The 18,674-nt window shown below is 44.2% G+C and overlaps 1 protein-coding gene and 1 long non-coding RNA gene across 3 annotated transcripts; one reads left to right on the forward strand and one right to left on the reverse strand.

Annotated features, from left to right (window-relative positions):
* Window positions 1–12,061: 12,061 nt before the first annotated feature.
* Window positions 12,062–16,073, forward strand: LOC120441863. 2 transcript variants are annotated; one of them, XR_005614324.1, is made up of 3 exons: window positions 12,062–12,123; window positions 14,854–15,117; window positions 15,661–16,073. XR_005614324.1 is itself a non-coding variant. In XM_039617334.1 (3 exons), the coding sequence occupies exons 1-3, from the start codon at window positions 14,570–14,572 to the stop codon at window positions 16,065–16,067; spliced, it is 720 nt and encodes a 239-aa protein (XP_039473268.1). In that variant the 5' UTR covers window positions 14,488–14,569; the 3' UTR covers window positions 16,068–16,073. The 2 variants fall into 2 exon arrangements, 1 of the variants encoding a protein (XP_039473268.1); XM_039617334.1 differs by lacking the exon at window positions 12,062–12,123 and adding an exon at window positions 14,488–14,618.
* Window positions 12,303–17,992, reverse strand: LOC120441864. The gene is made up of 3 exons (XR_005614325.1): window positions 17,933–17,992; window positions 13,553–13,685; window positions 12,303–13,443 (listed from the first exon to the last, which is right to left on the reverse strand). It is a non-coding gene; the product is annotated as an uncharacterized LOC120441864 (long non-coding RNA).
* Between the last annotated feature and the right edge of the window lie 682 nt (window positions 17,993–18,674).

Here is an 18,674-nt window from a genome sequence, read left to right on the forward strand (position 1 = left end):
AGGCAGCTGCTTTGTAAGTGACCAGTACAGTCGTGGCCAAAAGTTTTGAGAATGACACAAATATTAGTTTTTAAAAAGTTTGCTGCTAAACTGCTTTTAGATCTTTGTTGTCAGTTGTTTCTGTGATGAACTGAAATATAATTACAAGCACTTCATATGTTTCAAAGGCTTTTATCGACAATTACATGACATTTATGCAAAGAGTCAGTATTTGCAGTGTTGGCCCTACTTTTTCAGGACCTCTGCAATTCAACAGGGCATGCTCTCAATCACCTTCTGGGTCAAATCCTGACTGATAGCAGCCCAATCTGTCATAATCACTTCTTAGAGTTTGTCAGAATTAGTGGGGTTTTGATTGTCCACCCGCCTCTTGAGGATTGACCACAAATTATCAATGGGATTAAGATTCCAGGCCACGGACCCAGAATTTCAACGTTTTGGTCTCCGAGCCACTTAGTCATCACTTTTGCCTTATGGCACGGTGCTCCATCGTGCTGGAAAATGCATTGTTCTTCACCAAACTGTTGTTGGATTGTTGGAAGAAGTTGCTGTTGGAGGCTGTTTTGGTACCATTCTTTATTCATGGCTGTTGTTTTTGGGCAAAATTGTGAGTGAGCCCACTCCCTTGGATGAGAAGCAACCCCACACATGAATGGTCTCAGGATGCTTTACTGTTGGCATGACACAGGACTGATGGTAGCGCTCACCTTTTCTTCTCCGGACAAGCCTTTTTCCAGATGCCCCAAACAATCAGAAACAGGCTTCATCTGAGAATATGACTTTGCCCCAGTCCTCAGCAGTCCATTCACCATACTTTCTGTGGAAGATCAATCTGCCCCTGATGGTTTTTTTGGAGAGAAGGGGCTTCTTTGCTGCCCTTCTTGACACCAGGCCATCTTCCAAAAGTCTTCACCTCACTGTGCATGCAGATGCGCTCACACCCGCCTGCTGCTACTCCTGAGCACGCTCCGCACTGGTGACACTCTGATCACGCAGCTGAATCGTCTTTAGGAGACGATCCTGGCGCTCGCTGGACTTTCTTGGATGCCCTGAAGCCTTCTTATCAAGAATTGAATGTCTTTCCTTGAAGTTCTTGATGATCCTATAAATTGTTGATTTAGGTGCAATCTTAGTAGCCACAATATTCTTGCCTGTGAAGCCATTTTTATGCAACGCAATGATGGCTGCACGCGTTGCTTTGCAGGTTAACAATGGAAGAACAATGATTTCAAGCATCACCCTCCATTTAACATGTCAGGTCTGCCATTCTAACACAATCAGCCTGACATGATGATCTCCAGCCTTGTGCTGAGTTAAGAAGACGATTACTGAAATGGTCTCAGCAGGTCCTTTAATGACAGCAATGAAATGCAGTGGTAAGGGTTTTTGGGGGGGGATTAAGTTCATTTTCATGGCAAAGAAGGACGATGCAATTCATCTGATCACTCTTCATAACATTCTGGAGTGCATGCAAATTGCTATTATAAAAACTTAAGCACCAACTTGTCCAATTTCCAATATTTATGTAATTCTCACCACGACTCTTGAAGGAATCACATCCTGACTCACTATTGATCACATCTGGACGTTCACTCGGAGAGACTCTGCTTCAGTTATAAATACACTGGGTGCCCCCATCAGCTCATTAAAGGGGGTACCCATGAAAACCATTCATGACGTTTTCAAGAGAATTAAAATATTTTAGTCAGCTTTCTGTTTTACATTTCAGTCATTTCATATGAAATATGTCTGTTTAATGTGAGGTAGACGTGGACACTGACTTTGTTGCTCCTTGGCTGTTATGGTACAGTGCAGCTTTTTGAGTTTATTATCTAGCACTTAATGAAAACACTTATTCAAAAATATTTTTGTTTATAATTATTTTTATTATATTTTGTTGTATATATATTTTGCCAAATACAGTATGTTTCACACTGTCAGGTCTGGTCTCTGTTGTTGATTATGTTCTATAGATTTAAATAGCTTAGACTTTTTATTTTTTGTATCACCACCTGGTAAATCAGTCCAGCTGTAATCCAAGTGTGATTTTGGAGGAAAGACGGTGTTTTTGTTTTTCCTTGGATAAAGCTCGATGTCAAGCAAACAACTACGGGATACAACTGAAATACTTATTCACAACATCTTAATTATATACGTAAAATAAGACAACTGAAACATGTCGAACCCCAGAAGCAGGTACTATTTAATATACAAAACCTGAGAAACAGATGAAAGGCTGCTGAACACGGATGCAGAGCAGGCAAGGAGGAGCTCCGTGGACAGATTCATGTTTATATAACTGCTCGATCATATATTCAGTCAGAAGTAAAACTTCACTTTCCAAGGATCAGGTCTCCAGAGGAAACGCCTCACTCCAGCTGACAGAGGTGAACATTCAGGATGAGGGGAGATACCAGTGCCACACCAGCACCATCAGTGAAATGTTCATCATCCTGAATGTGGACGGTAACAAAACTCTTTTTAAAAAGACAGGAAAGACTAAAGCTGCCACATTTACAACCGACGCAAGAAATTGAACCACAAACAACCTGAAACAACATCATGAACTCGTATTATTAACTAAATAATTATAACAGTCTGAGTTGTTACTACAATACCTAATCAGTGATGTGGTTATTCAGCATTGTCATTACCAAATCATATGACCTCTGACCTTTGACTTATAGTTGTTAAAGTGTGTCAGAGGAATTCAGCTGAGAGCCAAAAGGACTTTCTGAGGTTTGAAGCCCGAGGCCTGTCTGTGACACCAGGACTGATCCAGAGTCATTTTATCACACTTCAAATACATAAAGAATACATGACATGTTACATCATTAATCATTATCTGTATTTAGAAATGCTGTGTCAAAACACTAAGACAAATGTTATATTTTACTGTGGTCTGAGATTCATGTTTACATGATTTTTGTTCAATTAAATCATGTTAACATGAAATAAACAGAAAAGGAAAATTGTGACAACAGAATCTCTTTCTGACTTCTTTAGAAATATTCTTTTCTTTTGTTATTCTTAGTTTTTTGTTCTTTTTTTCAGCTCCAGTCCGTAAAGTTAATCTCCAACAAGTAGGACAAAGGATCACCTGCAGCTCAGAGGGGATCTACCCTCAACCTGAGCTCACCTGGTCCACCAGCCCTTCATCCAGCATCACCAACAACAACACAACAGCCCATCAGACTGACCAGCAGCTTTACAGCATCAGCAGTTCTCTGATGCTTCCAAACAGTGACATGGATCTGAATTACATCTGTGCAGTCAGCACTGGCAGAAACAGGAAGAGAGCAACCGTCAGAAAAAGAGATTATACATCCATCTAGTGGAACATTTTCATCAGATCTTTACAGGAGATTCCATCTGAACTCTGTGGAGCCTGATCTCAAGGGTTTTAAGTCTGACACTGAGAGGATCTTTCTGTCTCTTCAGATTCACTGTGATCCAGTGATGGGAGTGATTTCAGCCCTGAGTGATCACGCTGATGTTTGCACAGAGCAGATAATTTAGTAAATGTTTTGGCACATTGGTAACAGTGAAACAGTTCATTAGTAACGTGGGATCGTTTGTGTTTGGAGTATGAACTGAGATTCCTGAAGCTCTTATCACACTGGTCACAGCTGTAGTTTCCTTCCATGTGTGCACGTTCATGATTGTTACGATTACCTGATTGTGAGAAGCTTTTGTCACAGTTTCTGCACTTGTATGGTTTCTCTCCTGTGTGGACTCGTTTGTGTAATTTAAGCTGACCTGCAGTGGTGAAGGATGACCCACACTGATCACAGAGGTGCTTTTTAACCCCACTGTGAATCAGTTCATGTCGTTTTAACTCAGCTGATGTGGGGAAGCTTCTCCCACATTCTTTGCAGTATTTCACTTTGTCTCCAGTGTGTCTACGTTTATGTTTTTTTAGGGCAACTTGCCAACTGAAAGTTTTTCCACAGAGGTCACAACGAAAGTCTTTCCCACCACCACAGTGATGACAGGGTTGAGAACTGGATCCATCTGTGTCGCTCTGCTTCTAAACAAAGACACAAAGACAGTGTAAGTCAGTCGTTCAACATTTTTATCCTGAACGTCTCCTGAAATAAAGAGCATCTCTGCAGACGTCCAATTACATTTTACTGTTTCAGTTAACACAGATAAAAATAAAAATACATACTTCACAGTAACTGCACTTGTAGAGTCTCTTTCTGGTGTGGATCTGTTGGTGTTGTCTCAGGTAACGTGGAGATTTAAAAGTCTTCTCACACAGGTCACATTTATAAGGTCGTTCCTCAGTGTGGGTCAACATGTGGCATTGTAAATGCCTGTTGGTTGTACACTGTTTGCCACACTGATCACAGCAGTACACATCATGTCCGGTGTGAATGCGTAGGTGTGTATTTCGGCTCTCTATCCGGCTGAAAGTTTTTCCACACTCGTCACAGCTGTATGCCTTAATTCCAGAGTGGGTAACTAGATGCTTCTGTAAGTAGCTACTTTGAGTAAAAGCTCTGCCACACTGATCACAGCTGAACGCTTTAACTCCACTGTGGATGAGTTGGTGTGTTTTTAGGGAACCCTTCAAGGAAAAAGTCTTTCCACACAAGTCACAGCTGAACGGTCTCTCTCCAGTGTGGATGACCTGATGCTGTTTTAGTGAAGCCTTCCCAGTAAAATCCTTCCCACACTCGTCACAGGTGTATGTTTTCTCTCTCCTTCTTCTGTGAGGTTTGTCGGCCTCCTGAGAGCGCTGACTTCTCGCTCCATGTTGGTCCTGCAGTGACAGAGATACAAACAGAGGCAGTGAGTGAAATGCAGTCGTGGAACAAACTGAACCTTCAAACTCCCTCCATTAACACTAGTTTTAAACCTGAAGGTGGAGTGTGGCACCAAACACCTTAAAGGTCTCTTGTCCCCACCTGCTGGTAGTTCTAACACATTACATCCAACCTGGTGCTAAAAAAAAATTCATGACTGTTCAAACGTTTCACTGCAGAAAACATTGGATTAATTTTTGATTAATGGCGATTAAATGTCTTTCATTTTCGATCTATATTAAATCGCATTTCAATTTGTATGAGCAAAAAATTTTTTAAAAAAATTCTAAAAAAACGGAAAATATACACTCTTAATGTGTTTACTGCCTGATATCGGGCTACCGTTGTGGTGCTTTGGACGTATATTTTTTGGGGTGATGGACCAATATTGAGTCTATTTGAACAACAATCATACCAATATTATTATTATTATTATTAATAATATTGTTATTATTATTAATACTACTACTACTACTACTACTACTAATAAAAATAACAATAATAATAATAATGTACTTCCACAGCAGGTATTTTATCCTGTCTTCCTTTTTTCACCCCAACCGCTCTCTGCAGATGGCCCCGCCCCTCTGTGAGCCTGGTTCTGCTGGAGGTTTCTTCCTGTTAAATGGGAGTTTTTCCTTCCCACTGTCGCCAAAGTGCTTGCTCAAAGGGGGTCATATGATTGTTGGGTTTTTTCTGTATGTATTATTGTAGGATCCACATTACAATATTGTGGCGAGCTCAGTCACGGAGGAGACAAAGGTTTCTTTGGGAGCACCCGTTTATTTACAACCGGCCCAGAACACTGCCGCTACCTCCCTCCTCAGCGCGGCAACCACACATAAACAACAAAAAAAGGCGCTCTCTCATCGGAAAACAGTCGCCGAGAGAGCGCGTCACTCATCACCATGACAACAGTAAACAGAACTATAATAACAAAAACCCCAGAACAGCCCTGACCCGCTACATAGCCCCCACCTAAGGGGTCAGTCGTCCCCGACAGCCCCATTACCCCACACAAAGTCCTGTACGTGTCCAGGTGCCTTCTTCTGGCGCACCGGCCGGTCTTGACCGGCGAGGGAAAAGTCACTCGGATCAGAACCTGGGGTGTCACCAGCATCCCCTGCCCCGGCATCTGCCAGAGCGAGCGGTCGATACGGTGAAAGCCTGTCCCGGTGCAACTAGGGATGGGTATTGATAAGATTTTAACGATTCCGATTCCATTTTCGATTCTGTTTAAGGATTCGATTCTTTATCGATTCTCTTATCGATTCTTGTTTTTAAAAAGGAGAACACTAAGGTCGATTAGCTTAGAACTGTTTTATATCTTCTCTTTCAACAAGATAGAAATTTAGGAGTAACATGGCCTTACAAACCCAACAGTGAGATCTTAAGAGATCCACAGCCTACAGCTCTTCAATGGGGTGTCACAGGGTCCCCGGGGAAAATTGTAAACGTAAAATAATAAAATAAATATTCTTCTGTAGCAATAACAAAGTATAACATAAATTATTCTGTAGCAATTACACATGAATATCCAGTAATGTCCCTGCCTACAATTAAACACATTCACTTACCATCTGCTGTGGCAAATGGCTGCAAGGTTTTGACCACAAACTAGTCACTGCTCGGTGACATGCGGGCCTGAAAAGAGACGCTACCGGTAGACTGCAGCGACAACTGCCAGCAAGCACCAGCTAGACTCTGTCTGTCTGTCTCATCATGGTCACCTAAATGCACAATGGCAGGTTTTGTAATAAAGCAGATCGCGCTAACATAATATGCACTGTTAGTTGATTATTTACCTGCCGTATTAACGGGAGATGACGTGCAAACGTTACCGCTGCTGCTGCTGGGTTGAGATTCACGAGTCCAGAGCGGAATTAAAGACATTCATTTAAGTTCATCGCGTGTTTTGTGAGCAAATGCTTTTGCATATTCGTAGTGTTTCCTCCCTTAATGAAATATCTACTTTGCAAGTATTGCAAGTTGCCCTGAACGGATGACAATCCGTTCTCGTAAAGTATAAACAAACTTTTAAGCGTTTGAGCCGCTTAGGCGCCGTGTTTCCTGCCGGGTACGCTCCGACGCTCCGCAACGTAGTGACGTCATTCGGGGCGACTGGAATCGATAAGGGAATCGTTTGCAAAAATGGCAAACGATTCCAAGGAATTGAAACAGTGGGAACCGGTTTTCGATACCCATCCCTAGGTGCAACACCACCATGCGTCCCGGGCCTGGCATGCGGATACGGTACACCACTTCCGTTAGCCGCTCCACGACCTCCGCCGGCCCTTGCCAGTAACTGCACAGTTTGGGGGACACTCCTCTCTTGCGAACCGGGCAGTACACCCAAACCTTGTCGCCAGGCACAAAAGCCTCCCCCTGGCACTTGATGTCGTAGGCTCTTTTCTGCCGTACTCCGGCGCTGGCCTGGGCCTGGCGGGTGTAGTCGTGAACCACCTGCAGCCGCTCCCTCAGCCTCCTGTAGTAGTCCATCTCTGGCCCACCGTCAATCTCCGGCTCAGGGGGGGACCCAAACACCAGATCCACAGGCGTCCGGAGCTCCCGCCCAAACATCAAAGCGGCAGCCGTGCACTGGCTGGACTCCTGAACCGCAGTCCGATACGACCAAAGGACCAGGGGCAGATGTTGGTCCCAATCCCGCTGGTGGCGGCTGGTGAGTATGGTGAGCTGGGTAGCCAGTGTGCGGTTAAAACGCTCAACCAAGCCGTCACTTTGCGGGTGGAGCGGTGTGGTTCTTGTCTTCTCCACCCCCAGCCGCCGGCAAATCTCCCCGAAGACCTTCGATTCGAAGTTGCGCCCCTGGTCACTGTGGAGCTCAGCCGGGACCCCAAAACGGGCGAACATCTCCTCCACCAGCCTCTCTGCCGTCGTCGTCGCACTCTGGTCCTGCACCGCGTAGGCCTCCAGCCTATTTGTGAAATAGTCCATCGCCACCAGCACGTACCGGTTCCCTGACTCCGTAACGGGGAAAGGCCCTAGGACGTCCACTCCCACTCGCTCCATCAGGGCCCCCACCAAGTACTGCTGAAGGGGGGCAGTGGAGCATTGAGTGGGGCCCTTCTGCGCCGTGCAGGTGTCGCAGCAGTGCACGTGAAGTTCCACATCCCGTCGACAGCCAGGCCAGTAGAACCGTCCCCTGAGGCGGTGGAGAGTTTTGGCGGTCCCATAGTGGCCTGCCCCCACCAAGCCGTGGACAAGCTCAAGCACCTGCGACCACAGCGACCGAGGCACCAACAACTGCAGGAGATCTCTGCCCTGACCGGGGGCCCACCATCTCCGGTACAGGAGGCCGTCGTGGGTCTCCAGGTTGTTGTGCTGGGAGTAGTAGGCCTTCACCTCAGGCTCCTGACCCGACACCCCCGTCCAGTCTGGGCGTTGCGCCGCCTCCAGGCAGGCCCCCAACTGAACCAACGTCACGTCGGCCTCCTGCTCCCGCTTCAGCTGCTGCGTTGTCAATGGGAGCCACCCCCCTCCGCTGGCTGTGGCCTGAGCAGTAGCCACCCCCAGCGCCTCCTGGGCCCGCTCCTCCTGTCGCAGACAGTAGCGGCACTCGACGGCCATGCTGGGCCGTCTGGAGAGGGCATCAGCGTTGCCATGCTGCCGACCGGCCCGATGCTGGATCTCGAAGTCGTAGCCCTGAAGGACCTCCAGCCAGCGGGCCACCTGACCTTCTGGGTGTTTGAAGTTCAGGAGCCAGGTCAGAGATGCATGGTCGGTGCGCAGGAGGAACCGGCAGCCGTGCAGGTATGGCCGGAAGTGCCGCACCGCTAGCACTACGGCCAGCAGCTCCCGCCGGGTCACACAGTAGTTCCTCTCGGCTTGCCCCAGAGCACGGCTGAAGTATGCCACCACTCGTTCTCCGGCCTCGCCCTGCTGGAAGAGGACCACTCCGACTCCTACATTGCTAGCGTCAGTGTCCACAATGAAAGGTTGCCGGGCGTTGGGGTAGGCCAGAACTGGGGCTCTGGTGAGGGCCTCCTTCAGCTGTGCAAAAGCCGCAGCGCAGGCATCACCCCAGCCAAACGGCTGGCCCTTGTCAGTCAGGCGGTGGAGGGGGCTGGTCATCGTCGCGAACCCCTTGATGAACCAACGGTAGTAAGAGGCTAGGCCCAGGAAGCTCCGCAGTTCTTTGACGTTCGAGGGAGTCGGCCAGTCCCGGACCGCAGCCACCTTTGCGGAATCGGTGGCGATACCTTGAGCGCTGATCACATGGCCCAAGAACGTAGTCTCTCTCGCCAACAGCCGGCACTTCGCAGGGTTGAGCCGCAGCCCAGCTTGACAGATGGCGCTGAAGACCTCGCTCAGGTGAGACAGTGCACTGTCGAAGTCGCCACCGTGCACCAACAGGTCATCCAGGTACACAACACAGCGGCTACGAGGGATGTTCACGAGCACCCTCTCCATCAGCCTCTCAAACGTCGCTGGCGCATTGCAGAGCCCAAATGGCATGACCCTGAACTGCCACAGCCCCTGTCCAATGGTGAATGCAGTCTTAGGCCTTGCTTCGGGGGCTAGCTCCACCTGCCAGTAGCCGCTGCGTAGGTCGAGGGAGCTGAACCAGCTGGAGCCGGTAACGTAATCCAGGGCCTCGTCGATACGTGGAAGTGGGTACGAGTCGTTCTTGGTGACTGCATTGAGGCGGCGAAAATCCACGCAGAACCTCGAGCTGCCATCCCACTTCTGACACCAATGTGGCGAGCTCAGACACGGAGGAGACAAAGGTTTCTTTGGGAGCACCCGTTTATTTACAACCGGCCCAGAACACTGCCGCTACCTCCCTCAGCGCGGCAACCACACATAAACAACAAAAAAAGACGCTCCCTCACCGGAAAACAGTCACCGAGAGAGCGCGTCACTCATCACCATGACAACAGTAAACAGAACTATAATAACAAAAACCCCAGAACAGCCCTGACCCGCTACAATATGAAGCACCTTGAGGTGACTATTGTTGTGATTTGGTGCTGTATAAATAACACTGAATTGAATTGAAAATTAAATTAATAACACTACTACTACTACTAATAATAATAATAATTGCTTGTGACTTCTTAATGTTTGTAAACACAATTTTAAAATACATACTACATTATAATATACAACACAGTCATATAACAGGTTGGGAGTATGAGAGTTTTAGACGTGACTGATTATTTGGTGAAACTGTGATATTTTCCTCACCTTCTGTGTTGAGCTCATTGTTTCCTCTGTAGTGACTCAGCTGAGTCCAGATGGCTGAAAATGTTCCTCTGCTGCTCCGTCAGACTCTTCTCCTCCTGCTGATCAGCTGGGACACAAAACAGATCTTTGTTAGGCTCCACACTGCACTGAAGAGTCAAAGTGTCTCATATGTTCATCTGACAACACAAAGTACAAATTTCACTCTGATTGCTTGTAGAAATCTTGTGAGACGTGTTGTGCTGCAAAGTGAGGGAACTCTCTCACTCACTTATACTTCAGGAGGAACTTTGTGACATTGGCTCTAATATTCTAAGCAGCCCTTTACTATGACAGGGCCAGAAAGTCATGTTTGAAGGTTTGGGAGAAGGACCATGTTAAAGGTGGATTGGGGTTTATACACTTTGTTATGATACAGGTAAGGCTGTAAGAGCCTGAGAAGGTGTCCTGAATGAAGCTCTAAAACCAGTTTTCAGCTAACGACGCTGCTTCAGTCTGGAAAACAGCAACTACAAGTTTAAAGACTCCATCAACAATTCACACCCAGCCAACAGCCTGAACAGCTCCTCCTGTGGTTTCCACAAACAGGGACAGACCTGTTACTCCCCCACCCCACACTTTCAACTCCTTCAGCCCCCCAGTCCCACCACCTCCACCATTCCTAAAAGTTTGATTCTTTTCATCTGGACGTAGCTTTTGCAGTAGGAGAAACATTTCATCACTCATCCAAGTGACTTCTTCAGTATCAGCTGACTGCAGCTTTCCCCAATCTTCAACAGTTCATTTGCATAATGACTGAAACGAGCACCACTTAACTCCCCAACTCTCTGTGAATGGTACTCATGGCCATTGATCAGCAGTCTTTAATTAATGAGCCTTGATCAGTGGTTTCAGTGCTTTCCTTCCTGCTTTGACTGCAGCTGTGTTTGACACAGGAAGACATTATTACATTCTTCACACTCTCCTGCACATTAACCAGCACAATATATTTTTATTCTCTGTGCTTTCAAATATGAACACTGTTTACTTTCATCTCTGTTTCATTAGTTTTTCTTAACATCTTCCTGTGCATCACTTTACAGCAGCCAGACTCATTAAAATGAGACTTTGTAGGAGTTCACTTCCTCTCATGTGTTCATCCACAGCAGCTGCACAAAGTTTATTGTGACCCTGATACTGCAGCAGATCGCTCTCATCCATTTCCTGTTATCACTTCAAATAGAAATGAGGCTGTAGAGGTTTGGTGCAGGCAGAAAAACAGCTGCAGGGACAATGAAAAGACTTTTCTGCTCCAACTTTCTGTCAGCAAACGCTCAACTTCTCCCAGCATGCTGAGCTAATGATTAGTTGGTGTTTTTCTCCAAACACTCTCTCACTCTTCTCTCAACGTGTTCACAATAAACTGTGAACAGACACCGAGGAGAGCAGCAGAAGACCTCATTCAGGAGCTAAACTCAACATGAACTGAACTCACAGTAAAGTTAGCTCGGTGCTTACCTTTAGATGAGCCCACAAACCGAGAGAAACTCCGTGATGAAGCTGGAACTCTTTCCAAACACAGGAAACAGATCAGGGAGCAGAGACCCACGTGGTTCACGCTGATCTCAGCTACGATCCAGGAGACAAGGGTGGGCAGATCGATGCAGATATCGATCCAAACTGGTACTACTTTAGTCTCTTTGGATGAAGAAACAGCTCTCTGTACAAACACCTCGGGCGTTTATCAATATGCGTACTTGTGCGTACTTGCGTTCTCGTGTACTCGTGATACGTCATCAGTCGGAGACCAAGTACTGTTCCTATTCGAAGTACGCATCAAGCCGAGAACGCGAAAAAGTCCCGGATGTGTTCTCGATCCGCCCGTTTTATCTGCTCTTGTGGGGTTTTATCGAGCATGCATCAGTGTGGACTTGGGACAGCTATATGTCCCAGAATGCATTTCGTCCAAAACTCAACAGCGGACTCCCGGCACATCGTTTTCACCCCCCCGCTCGCGGACTTGTCACTACTCAGGTTAAAGAAACTCCAGCAGCTGTCTATAGTATTGACTGTCCACTGGAATAGAAATAAAAGCGTTCTAACATCTCACCTGCTTGTTTTTATTAAGGTATGTACACGTACACTATTTTTATTAATAGAGGTTTCACTAGTGCGGTTAAAAATGATATATAAGTCACTTAGATCACTTCTAAATGTTAATGTTTGGTTTATTTCGGTGTTTTATTTGTTCCTGAGTAAACCGGTTTGGCTGTGATTAAAGTTAAGCTTCATAACATGTTACTCACAGTTACATTAAGAGGGGATGGCAGTAAAAACTCCGGACCTGTGACATCATCACGTACGCTGGTGTTCCGACTGTACAAATCATGAGTCCGTGCTCGCGTACTTGGGCATTGATAAACGGCCCTCCTCTCGTGGATCATCCTCGATTTGTTTCGCCCATCCTTCTTCTTCCTTTTCCTAGAAATTGTATTTGTTGTTGTCAAACAACAAAATGGTGAATTACCGCCACCAACTGGTGTGGAGTGTAAACTGGAACATCGACCCTCAAATTCTTCCAAACAATTTACTCTATTTTAAAAACTGGAATAAGGCCTGATAACTTTCACTTCTTGAGTCCTTTTGCAGTAAATCAATAAGATTTACTGCATGGGCCATGTTGGTAACTGGTGTTCATGTTTCAAGTTCTCACTGTGATTTACCTGGTTACCGAAACTTTCTTGTGCTGCAGTTTCTGGATTAATCTTGGCACAAATCCTTGGTTCATGCTCTACCTTCAGATTCAGGATACCAAGCAATAGTGATGGATAGATGAGGCCTCGTGAAGCGTTTCAGCACATTCCCCAAACTGTATCGATACTGTGTCGACACAGTGTTGCTGTTTTGCTCCATACTGACACCTGCTGGACCTTAAATATCATTGCAGGCAACTGACTTGAGACTCACAACAGACACTGATTCAATGACCTAGTTATACTTGTACACTGTAAGGTATTGTACTTTGCATGCAATCATTTTATACCTTTTACATTTCAAATATTGTAGACATTTAAAATATAGTGTGAAAGAGATTAAGTGAAAATTAAAATAAAAGTATTGTGAATGTAATATTACCCATTTAAATGTAATTGACTCAGAGTTTATTATGAATTTTTATTCAGAAAAATAACTTTATCCAATGTTTTCTCTTGCGTTTATTTGACACCATTTCCCCAGCGTTGGAAAACACACACTCACAGGGCACAGATGAAGCTGGGGTACACAAAAACTGTAAAGCCAGGTGGAAAAAGTTCAGATAAGATGTCTACCTATTCCCTCAGTACGTTAAAGGATCCTCTGATGTTGGAATGTTTCCCTCCACAAAGTAGTGCTGGACCTCAATGATGGAGTCCACTGTTACATTGTTGGTTTGTCTGCCACAGGTTTTCTGAAAGAATAAAAAATGCATGGCTGTTTTAGTTTTTGTCATCTACTCCAAATTAGTACACATGAGCATCAAAATAAATGTACGGATAAGCTGATAATACTGAACTTACCTGGAACAGGGGACTGCTCTGATGAAGGTCCAGGCTGTGGCTCAGATGTTGTGGGGGCAATTACTGCAGACCACTCCATTTTCACTCGTTTGAGTTCCTCCGCATGTTTTTTGACTATCAATACCTTGATGGTCTGAAGATGAAACTAAATTAAATCAGTATGCAGGACTTAACATCAGCTACCTGATGAGACATTGTCTATATAAACCTTTCTGGTTGGCAAAACGTATGATGGATCAAGGACCTGAACCAGCTCTCTGAACCCCTCACTCTCCACAACACTAAGGGGTTGGCAGTCCTTTATAATAAATTCAGGCCTGCCTGGTCCAGAACTGTCTTCCTACATGCTTGATTTCAAAATAATAAAACACATGCTGCTCAATGTCTATACAGGCCCACGAGTGATCATTCTTGGTGTGTTTGTCTCCTCATTTTCATGTTTGGCTCTGTGATACCTAAACATTGAGGAGGTGCTTTTGTTTGTGTAAGAAAGCTCCTCACAACAGATGCGACATTTAACTTCCATAAAATAAAATAAATGCACTGCAAGTCACATTGCTGTTTAGATTACACTGAAACAAAAACAAACAGTTACCTTATTTGCAGTTAACAGGTCGAAATGATCGCACACAGCAGAAACTTTTCTTTTTCATTCGGGCTCCATTTTGTTATGGAGAGAGATGTATTTTTATCGTTGCGGGAGTAACTTTATCTTTTGGTGGCGACTCATTCCGTTGGCAGAAGCAGATGTGGTACCTTTTAAAGACAGTTTGGCGCGTTGGCAATGAGCGATACAGCAGCTGTATCTATTACGTGACTTTTTCTTAAAGCGACACGAGCACCGATACAGGCTTCGCCTTGTCAGCTTGATACATGAGCGTCAGTGTTGCTGGACCCATCACTACCAAGCAATCATTCTGAAAATCACTCTGTGCCTCACCTGCCTGCCCTCCTGCCATCACACTCCTTCTGAGGACTCCGGATCTCAGGTCAACCTTTCAACACCATTCAGCTCCGATGGATTCTCGTCACCCCCCTCTCAACGCTCTGTTTTCCCCCACTGCAAGTAAGAATTGCTATACTTACTACTTACCACTTCAGGGCAACCTCCACTACCTCACTAACTCCAACTTTCTGCGCCTGAGTTCATTTCAGTACAGACCACTTGGTCACGTGACACTTTACTTATACAAGTAGGCAACTTCAAGTTGTGACAACAAAATCTCTTTCTGACTTTTTTTAGTAATATATTTTTCTTTTCTTTTCTTTTGTTATTCTTAGTTTTTTGTTCTTTTTTTCAGCTCCAGTCCGTAAAGTTAATCTCCAACAAGTAGGACAAAGGATCACCTGCAGCTCAGAGGGGATCTACCCTCAACCTGAGCTCATCTGGTCCACCAGCCCTTCATCCAGCATCACCAACAACAACACAACAGCCCATCAGACTGACCAGCAGCTTTACAGCATCAGCAGTTCTCTGATACTTCCAAAGAGTGACATGGATCTGAATTACAGCTGTGCAGTCAGCACTCGCAGAAACAGGAAGAGAGCAACCTTCAGGCAACAAGGTGAGTTTAACATCTCATTTGGAAAATAAAAGAGTTCCACCTTTTTAAAGCTTCATTTAGGTTTGAAAAGTCATTGAACTAATTTTGTTCAGTTTTTTTTTAATCGTATTTCACTTGTTTTACCTGCAATCAAAGGAAATATTAGTCTCTCCTTCAGAGTTTGGTGAATCACATCTGAGAATAAGTCATTAGAGAGAGTAGAGAACAGAGAAATTAAGAAGAAAGAAAGTGTACTTTATTGATCCCCGTGGGCAAATTCCTCTCTGCATTTAACCCATTCACTCAGTGAAGCAGTGGGCAGCAGTGTGTAGGGACGGTACCTTGCTCAGGGGTACCTTAGGGTAACTGTTCAGGGGAATCAAACCCCCGACCTTCCGATCATGGGGCCACCACTCTACCTACTGAGCTATCCCTGCCCCGAGTCACATTGTGCCAAGTCACCATCTTTTATACCCTAGAAAGGTGAAACTAAAAATTTAAAATTAGAATCAAATAAAAAATGTTTTTTTGTGTGTGTGTGTGTGTTTGCATCTGTTTTTTCAGGATTAGTGACTGGGAGCCAGTCTGAAACAACAATCCACTGTTCCCCCTCACACACCCCTGTAACAAACCTCATCTGGAGATTCGACCACAGTCAGATCATCCTGACAAAGACTGACAGTCAGTACACAGTCTCAGAGGAGTGGAAGCAGCATGTAAAGGATGTGTCAGAGTCAGGCAGCCTCACACTGCAGGACTTATCCTCAGATCAGGAGGGAACATACACGTGTGAACTCGCTGATGCTGTGGAGACTAAAATAACTAATATCCTCGTGGAGATCAATGAAGTTAAATTAACATCATTATTTTCCTTTTTGGGGGGTGGGGGGAGTAAGCATAGCAAAAGCCTGTTATCTACAATATACTGCTCTACCACACTGTTTGCCTCTTTTAATAAAATTTTACTGTGATGATGATTGAGTGTCAGATGAATTAAATGACTCTTTTCTTCCCTCCTTTAAAAAAAAAAAAAAAAATCACGGTCCACACTGACATGTTTATATTCCCTGGTCCACAAACTTACAATGGATTTACTTATGATTTATTTACCCGTTGCTATGGTGAAGTGTCCTATCAGAGCTCCATTGATGTTTTGCTGTCTCTACTCATGCACATGCTTAACTCTGGGTGAACATACACTCAGGTGAACTGACTCTGATCGGCTGTGCTGGAACTTCCACAACAATGGAAAATTAACACAGAGTTCAGGGGCGTAGATTTGGTTTTGGAGTTGGTGGAGACGGATGATTCAACCACCGAACCCTGCCCTGTGTCTTTTGTTTTTCGTTTTTGTCTTTGCTTCTTGATAAAAAAAAAAAAGAGAAATATACTTGCCTACATATGCTATTCTACATGTTTTTAAACCATTTAAAATTACAATTCATTGTTTTATATGTGAATTATATAATATTAAATTACTATTAAACAAATGACTGACTAAGTATTTTAGACTTTAGTTTACTTCAGCCATATTCCATATAAATCAGGTATCATACAAAAATAAAAATAGTTTCAAATACAGTCATGACAATAAAAGCCATTACTTCATTTATATCGTCCTGATGCATTCTCAATCATCCAGGTAATTAATTTTCCAAAAGCTGATTCTGTTCATCTGGACGTAGCGTTTTGTGGGAGAAACATTTCGTCACTCATCCAAGTGACTTCTTCAGTCTCAGCTGACTGCAGGTCTCCCCAGTCTTATAAACAGTACATTTGCATAATGACTTAACTTCAGTTGTATTACACCAACATCTCTGATACATTAGCACTAAGGGAACACTGAATGACCTGGTGGTTTTTGTCCATAAAACTTCTCATCTAAGATTACCACAAAGTAAAAGATCTCTCAGCAAAATTATGGAACATTTTAGGAACTATTGCCCCGATCAAATCAGTGAGCTGGGATTTTTTATTCTAAACATGAACTACTGTTACAGCAACAGACATGGACTACTGGTGCCCCACACAACAAGTCAATGTCCACTATGTGAAGGAGCCAAACACATGCCTTCTCCTCTCGTTAATCTATAGCACCAACTCATCAGTCAGTCACCTGTGACCTCGCCTCTTCACCTCTGAGCTACAACATGGCAGAGCTGCCTCTGTCACCTGATAAATAACAGTGAGACATTCCAAATACATGCAGTCACACATGTGCTTCAAATACAGTCATGAACCAACAAGTCATCATCCAATTTGACCTGTGATCTTGTGTCACCATTACTCTCTGAGCTGTTGGTTCTTCTGTCACCTGACAAATAGGACATACATGACAATAAGAATAAAATGTGCAGCTGCTTCAGTGTTTCTGTCACTTTGTGCAGATCTTGACTCATCAGTAATGTTTGTAGGGTGAGTGCATTTTTAAAACAATTTGTGCAAACTGCACTACAAGGTGGAATATTTGCAAAATCAGGACTACCTCATGATATTTTTTCTCAAAAATGAACCCTATGATTATGTCAGTGCCATTAGGATGAAATTATTGTGTCACCAACATTTTAAGGTTAGACATATAATTTTAACAGCCTCTGTAAACTAATATCCTGGCCTGCTCGAGGCTGACGTTTTCTCTGACAGTTTCAATCAAAATTAGAAATGCTACTCTGAATCTGAGATAACTTATAGTGCTGCTGTTGTGCAGTTAGTTTCCAAAACACGTTATTCATGGTTACATACAGTTTTAGACTGATGTGGGCCAAAGCCTAGCATAGCCTGTAACGTTATTATGACGGACACATTTCATGAGTTAACTTGGCTTTAAGTGACTTACAGGTTTCTTTGTAAGATAATTTTTATAGCCAGGTTCTTCCTTTTTGCTGCCATCCTCCTCTCCTCCTTGCAGGTCCTCGCAGCACAGGCTTGACGCTGCTAAAACTAAACAGAGCTTCCTGAAAGGCTCAGCCAATCACATTGGCCATATTTGTCACATGAGAGAACGTAATGTAACTCTTTTTGCACCGCTGGGTGAATGAGATGCTGACAGATCGTTTTTTCTTTCTATAGGGTTTGTTTTTCTTTACTCGAAGACAGAGGCGGAGCCAGACATTTGAAACACCCGGGGCTTAGCCCTAACAGGTGGTATGCATGTGGGATTTTTTTGGGGGGGGGTAGAAATGAATGAAAGATTAATAGGCTCTGTTTTGAGTTTTGTTCAAAAAAGAATGACTTCATATAGGAAAACAATATATATCACATATGCAGGACACCTTAACCCTTTCAGCTTGATCGTGGCCAAAAGTGGCCACCTACAGGTTAGGCCTGTAATTTTTTTGGTTTTTTGCCATTTTTTCTGCATAAAGCGTTTAAGTAACTTCAGTTCTTTCCATAAATATAAAATAATTATTACTTTTTTATTTTTTAACCCTTTAAACACCAGTTTGTTTGTCCACTGCACCAGCTGGACGACAACCTCAAATCTCGCAATTTTATATAATTGCATTGCTACTGAAATTTCTTGTATTAATAGTAGAGTCTGGGGCATATAATTGATTCACATCAACATTGATTATAAT

Source organism: Oreochromis aureus, linkage group 9, assembly GCF_013358895.1.
Source record: "Oreochromis aureus strain Israel breed Guangdong linkage group 9, ZZ_aureus, whole genome shotgun sequence".
NCBI classification, from domain to species: Eukaryota; Metazoa; Chordata; class Actinopteri; order Cichliformes; family Cichlidae; genus Oreochromis; species Oreochromis aureus.